General features: G+C 40.6%; 1 protein-coding gene across 1 annotated transcript in view; it reads right to left on the bottom strand.

Annotated features, from left to right (window-relative positions):
• Window positions 1-22,834, bottom strand: part of LOC132817350 (adenylate cyclase type 10-like) — a 187,519-nt gene that overhangs the window by 99,164 nt on the left and 65,521 nt on the right. Inside the window, exons 15-17 of the mRNA XM_060827758.1 lie at window positions 12,949-13,035; window positions 9,448-9,728; window positions 2,968-3,164 (exon numbers count right to left, since the gene is read on the bottom strand). Coding sequence (XP_060683741.1) covers window positions 2,968-3,164; window positions 9,448-9,728; window positions 12,949-13,035 — 565 coding nt within the window. The remainder of the gene's footprint in view (window positions 1-2,967; window positions 3,165-9,447; window positions 9,729-12,948; window positions 13,036-22,834) is intronic.

The raw sequence follows: 22,834 nt of genomic DNA, 5'->3' as shown, positions 1-22,834 counted from the left end.
CATGGTATGACATTGAGATTGGCATTTGTCACATGATTCTGCCAAACATCTTGCTACAGCCCATGTAAGACCTCTGTTGGATTTTAGGTGAAAGTGAGTACTGCAGATGCTGAAGATTAAAGAGTGTGGAGCAGGATGTAGGGTTTTTGCCCAAATTATCGATTTTCCTGCTCCTCGGATGCTGCCTGACCTGCTGTGTTTTTTCCAGCACCACACCCCGTAGGATTTTGCCCCACATTCCAAAGAAACCTAAGTTTGAAGACAGAGCATGACCTAGCCTTCTGCACAATGTTATGAAGATGTGGGTGTACTGTATTTTTAAGAGAGTTAAAAGCTAGCAGAACTACCTGACAGAACCAAGTGTTCTGTAAACGCATACAATGTAACACCTGGTGGAAAGCTAGATTAGCTGGTTGCCTGAAAACGACAAAGCAGATTTGAATTCGGCGATTCAGTTTAAATTATACCCTGAAAAATACCAAACTCCAATCCAGTTTGAATTTATTATATTGACAACCTTAAAAGCCAATGACACAATCCGATGCTTTGGGGGTATAAGACTGGGGAAAACTGAGCAGTTGGGAGGAGAACTGCCACACCACCAGCAGATGTAGAGACTGCCCAAAAAATAGCTCTCTTAAAGGTACCTTTACCAATACATGATCTGTGATGCATAATCCCTAAGAAGAAGAAAGGAAGACATAGGAAGATCCAATTAGAAGATTTGACAGCTGGCTGGTTTTGAAAACTTTAAGTTTTGGTAAATCTTAATCGGTGGGGTTTTATCAGACTAGTGTTGTAGAAGGGGAAAGTAAAAGATAGGTTAGAGGAAGGAGTTATAAATTGTTGTTAGTTATTAATTGTTGTTAATTATTCTCTGTTATACTTTAAGAAATAAAGTTGTTAATTTTTACCTTAAATAGTTTTTGGCTTCTCAAACTTTCACAGATTACTGCATGTTACAAATCTTTTCTGTGTTGCTGGTTTGAATTAAGCAGGAGAGTTTACCCTGTGTTGTAACAATGTCTATCTTGAATAAGACTCATGATATGGGCATACATCCACACAAGAAAGCAATAAAGTCCTGGGACTCCTTAACTATGACAGTGGATGAAGTGGAGATGATAATGACTTCAAAATAAATTTAGACCAGCACTCGAGTGAAATAAAGTTGTTGCGCCATTGGAATAGAATGGGGGTATTGAAACTGATTGATGCTGTATAGGGAATTGACATGGATTCTGTGTGGGACATACCTCTGTCTGTGCCATAATGACTCTACAACTGTAAAGCAAGTTCTTTTGGGCCTCATGGCAATGCGCTAGATGGCAGGAGGGTATCAGTGGGTGGCAGTCTTAAGGTGGTGTCTGACGTCTTCCCATCACTTCTTGAAGGAATGGCTTCTTGATGGAAACCAATTAAGTAGCCAATTTGGGTTCTCTTCACACCCCAAAGAGAATTTTACCAAAAGTTGAAGGGGTGAGCCTGCCACTGCTCAGGGAAACAACCAGATGAATTATACTCATGTCCCAGAGGCTTCTGGATCAAATACCTTCTTATTTCAGGACTCGGAGGCCAGTAGTGGAATTATCCCTGAGGCAATGGCTGTCCCCACAGCAATGGCATAGTCTGCCCTCAGAGACCATTTGGGTCCCTCTCTGGGCCTTCCACTCCAGGGGCTACCTATCTTGTTCCCAAACACCACTAAAATGTCTTCAAGGTGAAATGACTATCATTTATAGTTCTAGAAATGTGGTTTTAGCAAATGGGACATCATCCTTAGTATGCGGGTATCCCTGGTGGCAGGTACTTAATTGGCTTCTGAAAACAAAGTGAGACCCTAAGTCTTGCCACTTGTGGAAATGAGAGGACTCCCAAGTGTTAGGCCCTGCTGTCTCTGCAAGATTCTGCTCAATGAGAATGTGGAAAAATCTAATGAGAGAGGTTTAGAAATGTTGTTTTGAATAGATCCTTTAGAATACATCAAGACCAGATTACCTTTACAACTTTTAAACTGTCAGGTGTTAATTCTCCGATAATTCCTATTATTGCAAATCCTATTATCTGCATGTAAATATTGTTAATAGGTATCCCTGTATGAAAATCCATAAATATTTTTAATCTTACTATTGTGAAAAATAGCTCATAAACTTTTAAATAAGAACTGTTATAACACTCTGATCTCTATTTTTGCATAAAAACTGACACTGCAACATCAAGTCTGGATCAAAGATGAGTCCAGAGATGAACCTTTACCATACTTAAAGTGTATGTTTTAGTATTGTCTATTCTGTATGCTTAACACATGCAATGAAAAGGTGGAAAGAACTCAGTTTAATAACTCCAAATAATATGATTTCGGCTACAGCAGCTCTCTATAACTGCTGGAGTGGAGAGCCAGCCTATCTTATCTATTCAATTCCTATAGCAGGTTGAACCCTCAAAAGCTCCAAGTTGGAGGCTAGAGTGTGACCAAACAGGCCAAACTGAAGCTTTTTCACTCTTTGCACTTGTTGTAACATGTGGGTATATTGGAGAAGCTTGGATTTTTCTCGTTAGAGCAGAGAAAGCTGCGGGAGAGTGAATAGCATGCTATTCGATTTAGGTATTAAAAATGATATAAATCTCCCTATGATGTTTTGGTAGATCAAATCGTGGAAATTGTAACAACCAATTTCCAAACTAATAAAACTAGAAGGGATCTAAGATATGGATTTTCTCAAAGAGGGTTGGCAAACTCAGGAATACACATCTTGAATGGTGAGGAAAGCATTATTGTAAGAACTCTTAAAAGGCAAATTGCAACGTACTTGGAAAAAAAACCACTAATTTTTCAGGGTTAGGGGACAAAACATGGTGATGTGTAGCTAAATTGAACAGCTCTCTCCACCATCTGGCACAGGCACAACAAAACAAACAGCCCTTTTCTATGCTGTAAGACCTATTTGATGTACCCTACAGACTTGCTTTTTTTTCTGTTTTCCCTTTGCAAAACTGAATCAGAAGAAACAATGATCTTCTTTCTACTGTAAGCAAATACAGCATCACTTTCATCATCGTCATCCTCATCTAATGGTTCCAGGAGTATGAGATCACTATAATAGAGACTTCTAAGTATTTCTTCACAGTAGTATGGTACGCCATAGCTGCGTTCTGTCAGTAACCTGGCAAAGTAAAGAAAGCCCATGCAAGGAATATAATAGTTTGTTACAAAAAAAGTAATTAAACATATTTTCAATACTGCTTTCTATTTATATAGGACCTGCAAAGTAGCAAATTATGATTTGATGAACACTTTGCCTCACGTTTAAGCACTTTGGATACTTTTCTCAATGGAAACAATAGACCCACATTATTAAATGCCATGATTTGGAAATGCCGTGTTGGACTGGGGTGTACAAAGTTAAAAATCACACAACACCAGGTTATAGTCCAATTAAACCTGTTGGACTATAACCTGGTGTTGTGTGATGTTTAACTTATTTTCTGCCAGCAGCCAGTCAAGGATTTCTGGATTTTGCAATAGGCATTTATTTTACAAGGGAAGCAATCAACATAGTGCTTGGTAACATGCAGGAATGGGAGCATTGAAGACACTAGTATGAGCGCATTAAGCTGCACTTTCTTTGCACTTGCCTTTGTCACTTCAATGCTGCTGAAACTCTACTCCATGTCTTTACAATTTCAAGGTTTGACTTCTCCAATCAACCTTTAGTTAATCTGTCCATGCTCACAATCCACAAGTCACAACCTGTATTTCCTATAATTTGTCCTGCCATTGTGTGGCTCTTTGAGTCTGTGCATGGCAATAGCTCTTAGAACCAGACATCAACGCTTTTGCACACTAATTGACATGTGTGGAGCCTTTTAAATGGCTACACAGCTGTTTAAATTCCCCAGTGGCACAAATGTGTGATAATATTATAGCTTTAAGATGAGTGTTCTGTCCTTGTTTCTTTTAGAGACAAATTGAGGGACAAGTGCAAAGAAGTCTGTGAGTAGCTAAACAACTTGTGAAGCCTTGAGGATTTTAAAAGTTGGAACAATAGAAGCAGCTTCAGTAGGTGTGATCAAGCTCTCACTGATCCTGCATTTTTAGCTAGCCTTTAGCAGTTGTTGCTGGAGTCTCAGCAGGGTTGGAAGGCAGTGAATCTCTCCTGGCTGCTTCTCTCTCTCTCTCTCTCTCTCTGTCTGGGGAAGCTGCTGAATGTGTCTTGGGAGGTGGTGGTGGTGGGGTGGGGGATGGGGGGAAAAGGTGTTGGGGAGGTCTGATCTGGTCCATAACTGTGTTTGTCTTAAACTACCCACAACATATTTAATTTGCACTGGAATCCATGTTCCTGTCAGTTGACTTCAAAAGCCCTAACTTTCAAAATATCCATTGCTTTGTTTCACTCTGCATTAAAGCACCATGTGAAAGTCTGGAAGCCAAATGGGCTGTATTAGAAAATAAGTAATGGTGCTATTCTCTTCAGCACCATCCTGACTGTGTACTGGGTCTTTAGTGCTTTTCAGATGCTTTAACTTTGCCATGAGGAGTGGGGTGAGTGGCATATGGAAATGAACATCCATGAGTTATTATGTCTGTTACAAGTTTTATGTTAGAAATCTGCTTCTGTTTTATCCAAGGGCATTTAATCTTTATCGTTAATCTTAGGCTTCTCCTTGGTTTCCACAAGACCCTTCACCACAGAGGTCACTCATTCAATCAGTTTTTTATCCCCCTGTTCTCTAGAAATCTTTGCTAAATATTTCCATGTTTGGTCATCCTTCCTAACTTTCCAAAAAGCTCCTTAGAGCCTGCTCCATTAATCTTGCCTTCGGTCTTTGCTATCAACAATGCCATTTGACTTTGCCTGCCATCACCACAACTTTCTCCTTAAATACAAGTGTTTGGATAATTTCCTGCAGTAAGGAGTGCTATGGAAATTAAAAGTAAAATTTTCTCCATCTACTTCACAGCATGAATTACACTGCAAGTTAAGTGTAAGCTTGATTTGGTTAGCAGCATGCTTAATTCTGAGTCAGAATCTTGTGGATTTAAGCTGACTTCATGATTTAGCTCATCTTCGAGACTGACATTTTCATATACTGCTTAGTGGAACAGAAATGTGTTGAGATCTGCTTTTGGATACAAAATAGTCTTTGCTTTTTGGCATGGGTTAGATGCCAAGGTCAATGGAAGTATCTTTTAAATGCCTAATCTTACCAACTACACCACTGATCAAGTCACCACAATTGTACACATTCATCCACCAATTATCTCTATCAATCAGTAAACATATATATGCATATGCTTTGACTCATGCTCTCAAACTCACTGATGGAAATTATCTTAAGAGAGAGAGAGAAGGAAAGTTTTGGGACAGTTGGTAAATTGGGAATTGGGATTGGGGTTACTGGTGATACTGTTTAATGCTCTGGTCAAAAAATTATCTAGGCGACCAATCTCTTTTGTTTCCTGCTCTGTCTCATGCACTTCAGCTTCTTACCTCATAGAATCATAGAGATGTACAGCATGGAAACAGACCCTTTGTCCAAATCGTCCATGCTGATGAGATATCCCAACCTAATCTAGTCCCATTTGCCAGCACCTCTAAACCCTCCCTATTCTTATATCCATCAAGATGCCTTTTAATTGTTGCCATTGTACCAGCCTCCACCACTTTCTCTGGCAGCTCATTCCATACATGCACCTTTGCACGAAAATACTGCCCCTTAGGTCCTTTTATATCTTCCCCCTCTCACCCTAAACCTATGCTCTCTAGTTCTGGACTATTCACCCTATCCATGCCCCTCATGATTTTATAAATGTCTATGAGGTCACCTCTCAGCCTTCGAAGTACCAGGGAAAACAGCCCCAGCCTAATCAGCCTCTCCCCATAGCTCAAATCCTCCAACCCTAGCAACATCCTTGTAAATCTTTTCCGAACCCTTTCAGATTTCGCAACATCTTTCCAATAGGAAGGAGACCAGAATTGCACACAATATTCCAAAAATGGCCTAACCAACATCCTGTACAGCTGCAACATGACCTCCCAACTCCTGTACTCAATACTCTGACCAATAAAGGAAAGCATACCAAACACCTTCTTCATTATCCTATCTACCTGTGACTCTACATTTGAAGAGTTATGAACCTGCACTCTAAGGTCTCTGTTCAGCAACACTCCCTAGGACCTTAGCATTAAGTGTATAAGTTCTGCTAAGATTTGCTTTTCCAAAATGCAGTAACTTGCATTTATCTAAATTAAACTCCATCTGCCACTCCTCAGCCCACTGGCTCATCTGATCAAGATCCCATGGGAATCTGAGGTAACCTTTTCGCTGTCCGCTACACCTCCAATTTAGTGTCACTGTAGTTTTGCTGAAGGTTTGTTTTGTTTATGATAGTGAAATTGTGCAGTGAGTAGTGGACTGCAAAGTCTTGGCGTCCAATCAGCTGAGTTCCACCGGGTTTTCTAGAGCAGGAAGAGTAGCAGAATAGTTGCTTTAGCTCATTCATGGTTTGCTGTTTCTGGTGGGCACCATGGTTCTCATGCCTTCTCTACACTTTGATGGGTTGCAAATTGCAATCTTGAGTCATGTCATCAATAAGTAGCTCTGTTGCTCAGAAACCACTCATTTGGCTTCTGTAAACTGACACAGGATGATCTACATAACACATTGCCTTTGTTCCCACATGCAGCTGCACCTTAAAGGCATGAAATTCTGACACAGGTCTGTAACAGGCATGTGCAAACCAATGAATTTGCTCACTCTGCTTCTTTTTCACAGGAGAAAATAAAATTAAGTTAGTATTCAATGTATTGAAAGCCTTTACACATTATGTAACTGTGCACTGTAGCTACGATGCATCACCACTACATCAGGCTGCAAGGGGTAATGTAAGGGGTGCCAGATGCATCATGGTTCATGGCCAGGGCCACCTTGCAATCTTTGTCCTACTTTGAGGTTGTAGTTGTTGCTGCATCAGTTGGCAGATTCCAGTGAGGATTGCCTTAGTGCAGCGCAGACATTCCAAATGTTAGTCATCATGAGATTCGGGTTGGAGAATTGTCCCTGGCACCTTGGCTAGCTATGACCGCTTGCTATCAGCCCTTCTCCTACTCTTCCTCTGAGCTGTTTGGCTGGCTTTAAGTCAGAGCATTGTCATGTTTAGAAGGAAGCTTTTTGGCCTTGTGTCTGCACATACAATCTTACACACTGTTCTTTTTCAAATGACAGTCTATGATCAATTGAACCTGCCTCCACCCACAGTTCCAAATGACACAGATTGTTTTCACATTGCTTTTTTTTATCAATTACTTTAAATCTGTGCCCTTTACTTCTCGATCCTCTATCTCCCTATCTATTCTGTCTAGACCCCTCAAGATTTGAAAATTCCTAGCTTCTCAAATCTATCTTCACAATTGAAATTCCTCATCTCTGGAACAATATTAAATTGTTTCTGCACTTTCATCTGTCCTAAAAATGGTGCCCAGACTGGACACAATACTACTTCACCGAGGCCATAACTTTTTTAATATAGTTTCAACACAACCTCTGTCCCAACCACTTTGAAAAGTGGGTTGATTATTCAGCCCCACTACTCTTGGGATCACATAAAAATAAATAACTTAATCAAAGTACACAAGCTTATCTGTTTGATGGAATCAGGTGAATAGAAAACACTGACTAGATTTCTGCTGTTTATTACAAATAAATAATTTGTAATCACAGGTAAATGTATAATTCTACTAATTGAAACTTTTTAAAAATAAATTCCTACACATGAGACATACAGCCATAGATAAAATGGTGGTTTGAGGAAGGTGGATTCACAATTGAGGAATTGTTGAAAATGTTCTTTTTAGGGTTAGCGATAGTATTGTTAGCTTGTAGAAGAGAGACACAATTGTATGAGTCCATTTGACATTGGTCTATAGAATGCCCTGGTGACTTCAAAAAGCTGAGCATAATTTGATGGTCATCTCATTGTTGGATAGGCATTCTCTTCCAACTCATGCCTTTTATCTTTCTGACTTGTCTTTGAATGTCAACCTTGAGACAGCTCTTGACAGGTGACAAAAACAGAAATTGCTGGAAAAGTTCAGCAGGTCAGGCAGTACATGTGCAGAGAAATCAGAATTAATATTTTGGGTCCAGCGACCCTTCCTGAGAACACCAGTATTGTCTGGGGAGTTTGGGTTGTTCTGGTTTGCAATGAAGCTTGTTTGCTTTTCTTCTAGATGGTCACATATTTCAGGATGCATGAAGATTTTCCAGGTTTGCTGTAATCAGCACCGTGATTCCACTCTTCAATCAGACCCCTTTAGGGCTGAGACATTGATTTTCTTCCTCTTGGACACCTACACTTTGCGATGTTGTTCACCACTCAAACTAGTTGATGATCTGTTCAGCAGGCATCAGCTCCCAAGATAGACTGAGTAATCCACTGGGACAGATTTTATGCTGGCCAGACATTATACAAGCATATATGAGAATTGTGCTCAGAGACCCTGTAGAATTTCATTGTGGCAGACTTCCAAGGAATTGCCTGGGAAACTGAATTATCTGATGGCAATTCCACTAAGCCTGGAACCCTGTGAAGATCTCCATGAAAACTAGAGACTTTGGATGGTTCTTATAAAATTAAGTAAAATAGTTACTTAGGAAAGGTCAGGCTATTAAATGCATAGTCTGACTCCTGAGTAACTGTTTAACAGATCTCATTCATAACCCTGAAACTAATAGACCCCTTACACACCCAGACTCCTGGAACATGAAACAAACCCCCATTCCCTGGCCCTATCTCACAGCGCTCAAAATACCCAGCCTGGCACTCAATACCAATTCCTCTCCCCACTCCACATCCACACCTTGACCAAACACAATTTCCTGAAGAAGGGCTCATGCCCGAAACGTCGATTCTCCTGCTCCTTGGATGCTGCCTGACCTGCTGCAACACATGTGTTTTCTAGCAGCACATTTTCAGCTCTGATTTCCAGCATCTGCAGTCCTTACTTTCTCCTCCAAACACAATCACACTCCTGGACCTGACACCCCCAGCTTGAGAGCGAGTTCCCAAAACATCCTCCCTGTTATCCAACCCTTTCCACTCAGAGACGAGATATGGCACCCTGCCACCCCTACCCCGGCACCTGATGGCCACCCCCAGCCTTGGGCATGACCCCCCACCCCGTACCCTCCCCACTGACAAAGCCGGCCACATTCTCCTTTCCTCCAACAGGATTGAACCTGAACCCACTGGATCTGGCCTGCCGGAGATATTAAATTAGTGATAGTAAAGGGCATTATGAAATTTTAACACTTTCATAAAACCTAGAAGACAAACAAGTTGATGCTTTAAGTGTTGATTAACAGATTCTATCTGATTTTGAGGATCACTTTATGTGAATATTTATATTGCGAAGTTTATATACCACAATTAGACTTTATACTTACGTCTCCAGCTCTCGTGGAATGCTAATGACCCCGAGGATCTGGCAGGCAAGTGGACGGATTATACTTGGATCCAAGCCTGAAAGCTTGACATAGAGAGTTCTTTGGCTCCTCATGACCATTATAGCAGCTTGACAGGGTGGCTTTTCTACAGTAAATGGTCTCAGCGCCATAACCATGAACAAAGGAAGACTAGCACGCATTTGCAAGATAAGTTCCCATGACGGTGTATCAATGTACTGAACCTGATCAATGACTAGTAGACCTGTATCTGTCGCAACACTCTGTAGCACGCCAAACACATTAGAAATATTAGTGATAAAAATCTTAACTGAATGACGTACAAAAAAAAATCAGATTATACAGATATTAGCTAATTTAAATGAACAAAACATTATTTGAGATGTTATTGATCTTCTATTGGAATAACTTAATCAAACTTCAAAATACACCTTCCGCTTCAATTAACTCTGAGGTTGAATTTTACATAGAGGAAGGTGGGCAGCTATTTAAAATCTGTCTGACTTTTAATTGCATCAAGATGAGATCCTATCCAATTTGATACAAGATCCTTCCTCAGATTGCAGCTGTCACTCAAAGTGCGAGTAGCCGTTTGGTTCCAGCAGCACTACTAGTGGCCAAGGCTGAGACTATGTTGGGCCTCAAAGCAGAAGAGACAATGGAAGTAGGACGTCATGAATGATAGCATGCAGGATTGGGGGGGGAAGACAGTGGGAGAGAGAGGGAGGCAATATTTTTGGGATCCCTCTGATAGACACAGGATATCCATTCGGGGACATGAAGCCCGTTCACCAGCCCAGCAACATCTGGGCACTGTACCACAGACTTCTCTGCTCTGGCTAAATCTCATCTGTTGGGAGAGTTGGTCCTTCGGTAGATAACAATTGCCCTCACCTCAGTTAAGACGTCCACATGCATGAGTGGAGGCAGACAATTGGCATGGTGCTGCTGTGGTGGCTCAAAATGTTACTTTATCCCAGCTATATTGCTCATGGGGGAGCATAAAATTGTGGCCAAACAGTTCTGGCAGTATGAAGAACTCAGTATCACACAGTATTTATATGCTTGTTATCCCAGCATATTCTAACCTGCCTTTGATCATTTATATTTATAGCTGCATTACATGCATGTACCTACAGAGGAAAAGTGAACGTGTTTAGAAGTATGTCACTAATGGACTATTTTTGAACTTAGTTTATTTCCTTTGCATAAAAGAATTAGCAACACTATCAGAAACAAAAGATGACGTTGCTGGAAAAGCTCAACAGGTTTGGCAGCACCTATGAAGAGAAATCAAAGTTAATGTTTCGGGTCCGGTGACCCTTCCTCAGAACTTCCTCAGTGTTCTGAGAAAGGGTCTCTGGACCCAAACATTAACTCTGATTTCTCTTCACAGATGCTGCCAGACCTGCTGAGCTTTTCCAGTAATGTTTGCTTTTGTTTCTGATTGACAGCATCTGCAGGTGTCTCAGTTTTTATTTGGCAACACTATCCCCACCTTCTGCAAGTTACATGACATGCTGACTTATGTATTGTGATAAAAGGTGCTTAAAAGGTGTGTAACTCAATGGTCTGAGTTGGAGGAAGAGGTTGGACAAGCTAGGACTTTTTAGATCATAGCAGACTGAGGGGTGACCTTAATAGGTGTATAAGATTGTGAGTGGCATGTATAGGATGAATGCACTCAGTCTTTTTCCCAGGGTTGGGGAAATGAGAAGTAGAGGGCATCCGTTTAAGATCAGAGGGGAAAGAATAAGAGGGAACCTGCAGGGCAACATTTTTACACAGAGGGTGGTAAGCATATGGAATGAGCTGCCAGCAGAAGTGGTTGAGGCAGGTACATTAACAACATTTAAAAAGCATTTCTTTAAATACATGGACAGGAAAGGATTAGAAGGATATGGGCAAGTGCAGGGAAATAGGGTTAGCGTGGACGGACATTTTGGTTGGCATGGACCAGTTTGGGCCAAAGGGCCTGCCTTGTGTTGTAGGACTCTATGACTCTATTTATGTATTAATTTAACTTGGTTTTTGGAGGGTATAAATTTAAACTAACTAGGTTAGATTAGTTTCTTCAGACTATGTTTTGAAACCAGTACAAAAGAGAATAGATGACTGAAGCACTCTAAAGGAAGATTTGACGAAATTTGTTTATAATGTGGGTTTTTACAATGAGGGGGGAAACATGTTAATCAATTTGCCTAGCAGAAGCTAGGATCAGCACTTTTAAAATTTATTTTTAGTTAAAAGCTTTCAGTTAACAGTATATATTACCTCAGTATAAAAGGTACAGTTTCCAAAAACTTCCAGATCAGGAATGTTTATTTGGAACTTTGCAGATTATTAAAGGACTAACAAAGCCTAAGCCCTTAGTCATGGTTGTAATAAAAGGAAATGGCCTTGCAACTCATGGGATTGGAACTAAGAATAAATAGTCAAGTTAAACATTCAGATTTGATGGAGAAGGAAACTTTATTTGGAATCTTGAGTAGCTCTAACATGAATGATGTCAGGAATTAGATGGGTCTTTCTTTGTGTTTGGAAATCTTTCAAGATTTGTTGTATTTGGATAGCTTAGTTTGCTTTATTTATTTATTCTCTTGTGTAAGAAAATATTGTTCAAATTAAATCTGCGGCCTTATGTGTTTACATTTAAGTTAAAGATGACCATGGAACGGAATGAAATGAAAATGAAACAGAAGTGTGTTATATGATTTATCCAGCCAAATTTCGTTATGGAATCTGACTTGTCCTGCAGTAACACTCCATTCCTTCATTGTCACTGAGTCAAAAGCCTAGAACTTCCTTCCCAGCATTATTGGATTATCTTCATTGCATAGATCACAACTGTCCAAAGTGAGAATTAACTCCTTCTTAAGACCAGCCAAGGTTCAGCAATAAATGTTTGCCTGGCCAGCAATAATTCCATCCCAAGAATGAACACATTTACAAATGATTATGTCAGGAGGACACCACAGTGACAAATTCAGACCAGACCAACCCACCTAAATAATTAAGCTACTTCATAAGTTTTAAATTATTAATTACACTGCAATAAATATATAGAAGTTATTGATACCGATTAATTATATAATTGCAAAAACACTACGTGTTAAGGTTTTGCACTGTAATTTGTCAAGATCAATATAACAAAGACTTATATCACTTTATCATATATTACATTCATATTCAAATTCTTGCAAATTTTCAGGTAATCTTATTTTAATCATTCCACTATAATATTGTTTATTAATCATTCAAAACATTCAATATGTTAAGAAACAGTGTGAGGCCCGATTCTAACCAGCAATAAATACCAAAAAAAATTCACTTTCTCCCAGAGTTACACACAAGGGACTCAAATGCATGGTGAGTTGAGGTGCGTACTGTGCTCATTTATTTTGTACCTGGCTTCAAATGTTTTTTTTTTATTTGCATGCTGATTAGAACTGGGTTCCAGAAACGTAATCAAAATATTGTTACCTGCTTGATTATTGCAATCACATAATTTCTAAACGCCCTGTGCTTAGTCCTACTGTCCATGAGTGAGACTTTTTCTGAAACGGGAAACTGAAAGACAAAATTAGTATGTTGTGGATGTTTTCTAAAAATGCCTAATTTCTTTCCACGTCTTCTACAGTCATTTATTTCTTGCTGGAAAACACTTCCAAAGGTCTGAGGTGCTTCAGGTACCTGGTCCAAAGTCCCGTTTTGCCTGTGTGAATGTAGAAACTGATTGCAGACGGTTACTTGACAATAGAAGTTAAAAATCACACAGCACCATGTTATAGTCCAACAGTTTTATTTGGAAGTACAAGCTTTCGGAGCACTGCTCCTTCATCGGGAAGCTAGTGGAGTACGATCATAGGACACAGAATTTATAGCAAAGATCACAGTGTCATACACTGATGCAATATATTGAACAAACATGGATTGCTGTTAAGTCTTTCATCTTTTAGAATGGGCTGCAGGTTTCAATTCATTAATATTTAAATCCTAAAACTTCTTTCAAGTCACATTCCCAAGATAACATTAGGTTTTACAAAAAAAGGTGACATCTCAGCTCAGACAATGCATTAAAGGTATGAGGTTAGAGCCTGTATGTATTCCAGTCTTGAGTCAGACTGCTTCTATTTCCAAAGTAGGAATTTATAAAATGTCACATGATTACATAAAAAAACTGCCTACAGACTGTGCGCTTTTTGAACAAAATAGAATACATCTGCTAATATGATTCTGCAAATGCAAATTCACCCCATAGACTTATATGTATGTGTGTGTGTGTGTGCGTGTATGCATGTGAGGCAGTTAAATAGTGTGAGTGAGAGTATGTGTGTGTGTTTGTGTGTGTATATGCATGCTTGATTGAGTATGTTGTGAGTGTGATGGAGTATATGCCTGTGAGAGGGTGTGTGCATGGGTGTGAGTGAGGTGTGTGTGTGAGTGTGAGGCGTGTGTGTGTGCCTTAGAGAGAGCATGTGTATGAAAGAGAGTCTGCATGAGTGTGTGAGTATGCTTACTTGTCTGTGTGTGAGACTGTATAGTGTACTGGGGCAATCTGTAGTGTGACATGAACCCAAGGTCCCGGTTGAGGCCATCCACATGTGTACAGAACTTGGCTATATGCGCGCACGCACACACACTCTCCCTCACATGCATACATGTAAGTTTATGGAGTGAATTTGCATTTGCAGAATTGTATTAGCAGATACATTTGATTTTGTTCAAAAAGCACACAATCTGTAGGCAGTCATTTTTTTTTATAATCTGTGCGACGTTTTATAAATTCCTACTTTGGAAATAGAAACAATTTGATTCAAGATTGGAATAAATATAGACTCTAACCTCACACCTTTAATGCATTGTCTGAGCTAAGATGTCACCTTTAATTTTATAAAACCTTCAGTTATCTTGGGAATGTGACTTGAAAGATGTTCTGGGATTTACGTATTAATAAATCGAAACCTGCAGCCTATTCTAAAAGATGAAAGACTTAACAGCAATCTAGGTTTGTTCAATACATTTCATCAGTGTATGACACTATGATGTTTTTGTTATAAATTCTGTGTCCTATGCTTCTGCTGTACTAGTGACCTGATGAAGGAGCAGCGCTCCGAAAACTAGTACTTTCAAATAAACCTGTTGGACTGTAACCTGGTGTTATGTGATTTTTAACTTTGTCTACCCTAGGCCAACACCAGCACCTCCACAACTTGACAACAAAAATCACAGCAGTTAGATTGATATTGATACTGGCTATGAGGGTATGATTGGATCAATAATTGAACTAGTTGAATAGCTGAACTAATAATTTAGATGAATGTGATTATACACCTCACCGTATGTGAAAATTTGAATTTCAGTCTTAAATGTCTCTGAACAATGTGCTGTCAGTACAACAACAATGAAACTGTCAACTAGTTTGCTGATATTGTTTGGAAAGGGTTTCTTTCAATCCTTTGCCTGGTCTGGTCTATATGCAATCCTGATATCCTATCAGTCACAGTACTTGGCTGGCAAACAGTTCTCGATGAGCAAAAATCTCCTACTAGGAATAGCTAGCTAATTTTTTTGTCCCATCACAAATTCCATTCTCTAGCTATCACCTTCACCTTCTTCCTGGTCACTCTCTGTGGTTGAACTCGTCAATTTGGGATTTGACTGTGATGAGCTTCTAAACACATGCATTCCAGCAACAAGACTGCTGCCTCTCACCTCCAAAGCATTGTCCATTTTCATATGTGTCAGCTCCTTAACTGCTGAAAGTCTTATTCACATCTTTTCTATGACTATTCCAATATTCTCCTGCCCAGCCTTCTAATGTCTGCCCTCTATAAATTCCAGTCATTATAAACTCTGCTGTTGAACTTGAACTAAGATCTGTTAACCTCCTAACAAGTACTCACTTGGCCTGCAGTGATTCCTGGTCAGGAAGTGCTTTGATTTAAAATTTTGTATGCATGCTTTCAAATCTTTCCGTCATGTCATCCATTCCTCTCTCTCTAGCTGCCTTGAACTCTTAGAGTCATAGAGAGTCATAGAGGTGTACAGCATGGAAATATACCCTTCGGTCCAACTGATCGGCAGATCAGTTATCCTAAACTAATCTAGTCCCATTTTCCAGCACTTGACCCTTATCCCTCTAAACCCCTCCTATTCACATACCCATCCAGATGCTGGATGTTGTAATTGTACCAGCCTCTGCCACTTCCTCTGGCAGCCCATTACATACATGCCCCACCCTTTGTATGAAAAAGTTGCCCCTTAGATTCCATTTAAATCTTTGCCCTCTCACCCTAAACTTGTCTATTTACCCTATCGATGCCCCTCATGATTTTATAAACTTCTATGAGGTCATCCCTCAGCCTCAGACACTCCAGGGAAAATAGCCGCAGCCTATTCAGCCTCTCCATGCAGCTCAAACTCTTCAACCTTGGCAAAATCCTTGTAAATCTTTTCTGAACCCTTTCACATTTCACAACATCCTTCTGATAGGAGGAAGACCAAAATTGCACGCAGTGTTCCAAAAGTGGCCTAAACAATGTTGTGTACAGCTGCAACATGACCTCCCAACTCCTATACTCAATGCTCTGACCAATCAAGGAAAGCATATCAAATGCCTTCTTCACTATCCTGTGGAACTATGAACCTGCACTCCAAGGTCTCTTTGTTCAGCAACACTTCCCAGGACCTCACCATTAAGTGTATAAGTCCTGTGCTGATTTGCCTTTCCAAACTGCAGCACCTTACATTTATCTAAATTAAACTCCATCTGCCACTCCTTAGCCCACTGCCCCAATTGATCAAGATCCCATTGTACTCTGAGATAACCTTTTTTGCTGTCCATTACACCTCCAGTTTTGGTGTCATCTGTGAATTTACTAACTATACCTCCTATGTTCATATCCAAATTATTTATAGAAATGATGAAACGCAGTGGACCCAGCACCGGTCCTTGTGGCCTCCAGTCATAAAAACAAGCCTCCACTACTACCTCTCTGCCCTCATCAATGCTCTTTGTTACTTCTTCAAAAAAGTCAATCAATTTAGTGAGACATGATTTCCTACGCAGAAAGCCATGCTGACTATCCCTAATCAGTCCTTGCCTATCCAAATACATATAAATTTTGTCCCTCAAGATTCCCTCTAACTACTTGCCCACCACTGATGTCAGACTCACTGATCTATAGACCCCTGGCTTTTCCTCACCACCTTTCTTAAATAGTGGCACCATGTTAGCCAACCTCCAGTCTTCCAGCACCTCATCTGTGATTATCAATGTTACAAATATCTCAGCAGGGGGCTCATCAATCATTTCCCTAGCTTCCCACATAGTTCTAGGGTACACCTGATCAGGTCTTGGGGATTTATCCACCTTTATGCATTTAAGACATCCAGCACTGCCTCCTCTGTAATAAAGACATTTGTCAACATGTCACCATCTATTTACCCATGTTCTGTATCTTCCATATCCTTCTCCACAGTAAACACTGATGCACAAAACTCATTTAATATCTACTCCATCTCCGACGGTCCCACACATAGGCTGCCTTGCTGATCTTTGAGGGGCCCTATTCTCTCTCTAGTTACCATTTTGTCCTTAACATATTTACAAAATCCCTTTGGATTCTCCTTGACTCTATTTGCCAAAGCTATCTCATGTACCCTTTTTGCCCTCCTGATTTCCCTCTTTAGTATCCTCCTACTGTCTCTATACTCATCTAAGGATTCATTCAATCTCTGCTTTTTGTACCAGACATATGCTTCATTCTTTTCTTGACCAAAAGCTCAATTTCTCTAGTCATCCAGTATTCCCTACACCTACCATCCTTACCCCTCACCCTGACAGGAACATACTGTGTCTGGACTCTCGGTGAGCTCTACTACTTTCAGATCAAATTCTCGTATCTTGTTCATCTCTAATTTTAATCTGCCATTTGTTGGCCTTTCCTAAATATCCTTGGCTTTAAGCTTTGAAATTTCTTTACTAAATCCCTGTGCCTCGAGCTTTCTACTTCTTTTAAGGCATTCCTTGAAATATATCTCCATGACTAAGTCTCAATGACTGATTTGTTGTAATATCTCCTTGTGTGGTTTTGTGTCAATTCGTTAGTGATGCTAATATGAAATGCCTTGTGATATTTTGACTATTTTAGATGTCCATCATAAATGCAAGTTTGTGTCACTATGGATATGGCAGTGATTATTACTCAATAATGAGCTTGGATACAAAGACAGGTAGCATTAGAAATAGAAGAAGATATTTGGCAAAGAAACATCCAAGTGAACACGTCTCAGGTTTGGCAGCACATGCTTTTCTCCATGGACAGGTTGGTAATCCTTATGGAGAACTACATTCAGTAGACTACTCATTGGAAGTATGATATGCGCATTGACCTACGTTATATCAGATTGGTCATGAGTTCTGTTGCAGCATTCCTTATTCACTTCTTAGTTACTCTTTGCTGTTTTTTATATTGTGGATTAGAGTGGTGCTGGAAAAGCACAGCAGTTCAGGCAGCATCCGAGGAGCAGGAAAATCAGCGCTTCGTGCAAAAGCCCTTCATCAGGAATAGAGGCGGAGTGCCTGCAGGGTGGGGAGATAAATGAGAGGAGAGTGGGAGTGGGGAGAAAGTAGCATATAATACAATAGGTGAATGGGGGTGGGGATGAAGCTGATAAGTCAGGGAGGAGGGTCGGGGCTGGTAGCAAAGAGTACAATCGGTGAATAGGGGTGAGATGAAGGTGATAGGTCAGAAAGGAGGGTGGGGTGGATAGGTGGAAAGGTAGATATACAGGTAGGACAAATCATGGGACAGTGCTGAGCTGGAAGTTAGGAACTGGGGTGAGGTGGGGGAAGGGGAAATGAGGAAACATTGATGCCCTGGGGTTGAAGTGTTTTGAGGTGGAAGATGAGATGTTCTTCCTCCAGGTGTCGGGTGGTGAGGGAGCAGCGGTGAAGGAGGCCCAGGACCTCCATGTCCTTGGCAGAGTGGGAGGGGGAGTTGAATTGTTGGACAACAGGGCGGTGTGGTTGATTGGTGCGGATGTCCAAGAGATGTTCCCTAAAGCCTTCTGCTAGGAGGCGTCCAGTCTCCCCAATGTAAAGGAGACTGCATCAGGAGCAACAGACACAATAAGTGATATTGGTGGATGTGCAGGTAAAACTTTGATGGATGTGGAAGGCTCCTTTGGGGCCTTGCATGGAGATGAGGGAGGAGGTGTGGGCACAGGTTATGCAATTCCTGTGGTGGCAGGGGAAGGTGCGACGGGAGGGTGGGTTGTAGGAGAGCGTGGACCTGACCAGGTAGTCACAGAGGGAACGGTCTTTGTGGAAGGCGGAAAGGGATGGGGAGGGAAATATATCCCTGCTGGTGGGGTCCATTTTGAGGTGACGGAAATGTCGTCGGATGATATGGTTTATACGAAGGTTGGTAGAGTGGAAGGTGAGGACCAGGGGGGTTCTGTCCTTGTTACATTTGGAGGGGTGGGATCTGAGGGCTGAGGTGCGGGATGTGGACAAGATGCATTGTAGAGCATCTTTAACCAGGTGGGAAGGGAAATTACGGTCTCTAAATAAGGAGGCCATCTGGTGTGTTCTGTGGTCGAACTGGTACTTTTTGCTACCTTCCTCCACCCTCCTCTCTGACCTGTCACCTTCGTACCCACCTCCATTCACCAACTGTACTACATGCTACTTTCTCCCCACCCCCACCCTCCTCTCATTTATCTCTCCACCCTGCAGGCACTCTGCCTCTATTCCTGATGAAGGGCTTTTGCCCGAAATGTCGATTTTCCTGCTCCTCGGATGTTGCCTGAACTGCTGTGCTTTTCCAATTCCACTCTAATCCACAATATAAAAAACAGCAAAGAGTAACTAAGAAGTGAATAAGGAATGCTGCAACAGAACTCATGACCAATCTGATATAATGTAGGTGCATATTATGCTTCCAATGAGTAGTCTGCTGAACATAGTTCCCCATAAGGATTGCCAACCTTTCCATGGAGAAAAGGATGTGCTGCCACACCTGAGACGTTTTCATTTGGATGTTTCTTTGCCAAATATCTTTTTTCTATTTCTAATGCTACCTGTCTTTGTATCCAAGCTCATTATTGAGCTTTTCCAGCACCACTCTAATCCAGAATCTGGTTTCTAGCAACTGCAGTCCTTGTTTTTACCTGTTTTTATATTGTGTCCATTTTCTGACTAGCTACATGTCTGCACTTGTATATGCTTTTTATTTAATTTTAATATTGTCATTACCCTTTCTGGTTTACCATGGATGGTGGGTCAGTGCATTGGAATTTTTCTTACTTCTTCCAAAGTATCTATTCAATGTATTCTAAAATATTCCTAAAATATCTGTCTTTGCATCTCCATTTAAATATCCTTTAACCTAACTTGACAATGTATTTTGGCCAGCTCCTCTTTCATGCCTTCACAATTGCCCTTCCTTAAATTTTAAACATTGTCTCAGATCCACTCCCCTTTCCTTTAAATGGAATGTAAAATTCAATCATATCATTTTGTAAAATAAGTAGATAACATTTCCTATTTATCTTCTTCAAGTAAGGATTGGTTCTCTTTGAAAGAAGCAACTGAGTTTTCAGGAACATCAATGTGTTATGGACTAGGCCAGACCACTCAAAACATTCTTAATCAGGCAGCCCTCGACCTAACTTTGCAATTTGTTTTCATAAGTGGATAGTGAAAATTACCCAGAGAAAGATAGGTGGTTTAACTACTAGATTTTAAAACAGACAACAAATTTATTCACTAAATTATACAATGAAACACAAGGAACAGAATAAAGAAACCCTTTAGAATGTAGCCTATCAAACTAGACTTAATTATGCTCTTCCAAATACACAATTAGCAAACTCCCTTGAAAACACAGAATAAATGGAACAGATGCTTACAGGGCAGAAAAGAGAGAGAGTTTCCACAAAGCTCCCTGTTGAACTTCTCAGTTCAAGACTGAACTAAAACTGCTCAGCTCAGATAGCTAAAGAGCTGACCACTCCACTTTCATTATACAGGTCACTTCTAAAGCATGACCACTTTGGCCTGAAGTCTTATCTGTTTACATATAAACAAAAGGTCTCTCAAAATCTTCTTGCCAGGGAACGGATTTTAGATACAAAGGGACTACCTTTGTGACATGTCCCCCCTTAAAAAAATGAACCTTCAATACCAAAAGATGATTTCATTTTTAACCATTCAAAACCCCGGATAATAGTTTAAACACACATATACACTATGCTAATGATAAACATGCAACATCGGAGGCTGAAGGGTGACTTTATAGAGGTTTACAAAATTATGAGGGGCAAGGATAGGATAAATAGGCAAAGTCTTTTCCCTGGGGTCGGGGAGTCCAGAACTAGAAGGCATAGGTTTAGGGTGAGAGGGGAAAGATATAAAAGAGACCTAAGGGGCAACTTTTCCACGCAGCGAGTGGTACATGTATGGAATGAGCTGCCAGAGGATATGGTGGAGGCTGGTTCAATTGCAGCATTTAAGAGGCATTTGGATGGATATATGAATAGGAAGGGTTTGGAGTGATATGGGCCGGGTGCTGGCAGGTGGGACTAGATTGGGTTGGGATGTCTGATTGGCATGGACGGGTTGGACCGAAGGGTCTATTTCTATGCTGTACATCTCTATGACTCTACGACTCTATACGCAACCACATGCAGATTCAGGCCACGGTATACCCAACACTAAACACCTCGTTATCTCATTCAAGTCTCAATAACACATCGGCAATCTCATTTTCGCAACCTGCCACGTGCACAATTATCAAATTGAATGGCTGCAACAACAAACTTCATCCAAACAGTCTGGCATTGTTGTCCTTAAATTTTTCCACAAATGTCAATGGGTTGTGATCAATGCATTCGATTGTCTCAGATGCATTGCTGATAACATAAACACTGAAATGTTGTAATGCCAACACAAAGCTTCAAGTCTCTTTCTCCACTGTTGAATATTTCTGTTGTTAAGCATTCATCTTCCTGGAAAAAAAAATCCAAAGGGTCTTTCTATTCCCTCGTCATCCTCCTGCAGGAGCACCGCATTGACACCCACATCACTGGCAGTATAGCCTACTTGAAAGGCTTTGTGTAATATGCTGTGGCTATTACTGGGGCAGTGGTTAACACAGTTTTTAGGCTGTCAAATGCTTCTTGACAGTTCGCTGTCCACTGAAACTTCTTGCCCTTCTTTAACAATTCAGTGAGTGGAGCAAGCATACTGCTAAATTTGGTACAAACTTTCAGTAAAATCCACTCAACCCCAGGAACCGTAGTACTGATTTTCATCGACTGAGAGGGACATTCCCCAATTACTTTTGTTTTGGCATCTTGTGGGGCCATTTTTCCATGTCCCATAACATGGCCCAGGAAGGTGACTTGGGCTTTGGCAAATTCACTTTTAGCTAGGTTTACCACCAAGCCTGCCTTCTGAAGTCAATTGAACAAGTCCGATAATTGCTGTAAATGTTCCTTCCATGAGTGACTAAAAATCTCCAGGTCATCAATATAAACCACACAGTTGGGTAATCTGGCAATGACCTTATTGTCAGTCTCTGAAATGTGGCTGGAGCATTTTTCATACCAAATGGCATGACTTTGAACTGATATAGAGCTGAAAATCTGCAGTCCTCACTTTCTCCTTTGAACTAATTTAGTCCATTTGGCCTTATGAAAGCTGAAATTGTCTTTGCTCTCTCTGACAGAGGTACTTGCCAGTAGCCTCTGAGCAAGACCAACTTAGAAATATAAGTTGCTTGTCCCACTTTATCGACACAGTCCTCCAACCATGTAATTAGATATATATCAGTCTTTGTAACAGCATAGACTTTGCGATAGTCCACACATAACCGTTGGGTACCATCTGGCTTTGGCACCATGACTACAGGTGAGCTCCAGTCACTGTAACTCACTTCGATTGTGCCATCTTGGAGCATGCACTCTATCTCCTTCTGAACCTGTGTCAACTTTAGAGGGTTATGTGTACAAGGATGTTGCTTAATCGGAACAGCATCTCCTACATCTACATCATGCACAATTAAGTTAGTACTTCCCCGTTTATTTCTGCATATCTTCCCATGTGATAGTAATAACTTTTATAGATCATTTCAATTTTCTTGTGGAAGGTAACTCAGCAAGTTATCTCAATGTTTGACAACTTCCTCATTGTCCAATTTGATTTAAGGAATGTCCAATTCAGAATCCTCAGAACTTGGTTCTTCTTTCTGTGCTGTAATCATTAACACCTTCTCCTCTTGCTTTCCTTCCCTATCAAAGTACCTTTTGAGCATATTCACATGACACATTCTGTGAGATTTCTTCCTGTGTGGAGTCC

The sequence above is a fragment of the Hemiscyllium ocellatum genome, chromosome 7, assembly GCF_020745735.1.
Source record: "Hemiscyllium ocellatum isolate sHemOce1 chromosome 7, sHemOce1.pat.X.cur, whole genome shotgun sequence".
Classification (NCBI taxonomy): domain Eukaryota; kingdom Metazoa; phylum Chordata; class Chondrichthyes; order Orectolobiformes; family Hemiscylliidae; genus Hemiscyllium; species Hemiscyllium ocellatum.
The sequence above is the reverse complement of the archived record's forward strand: the minus strand, read 5'-3'. Positions and strand labels throughout refer to the sequence as shown.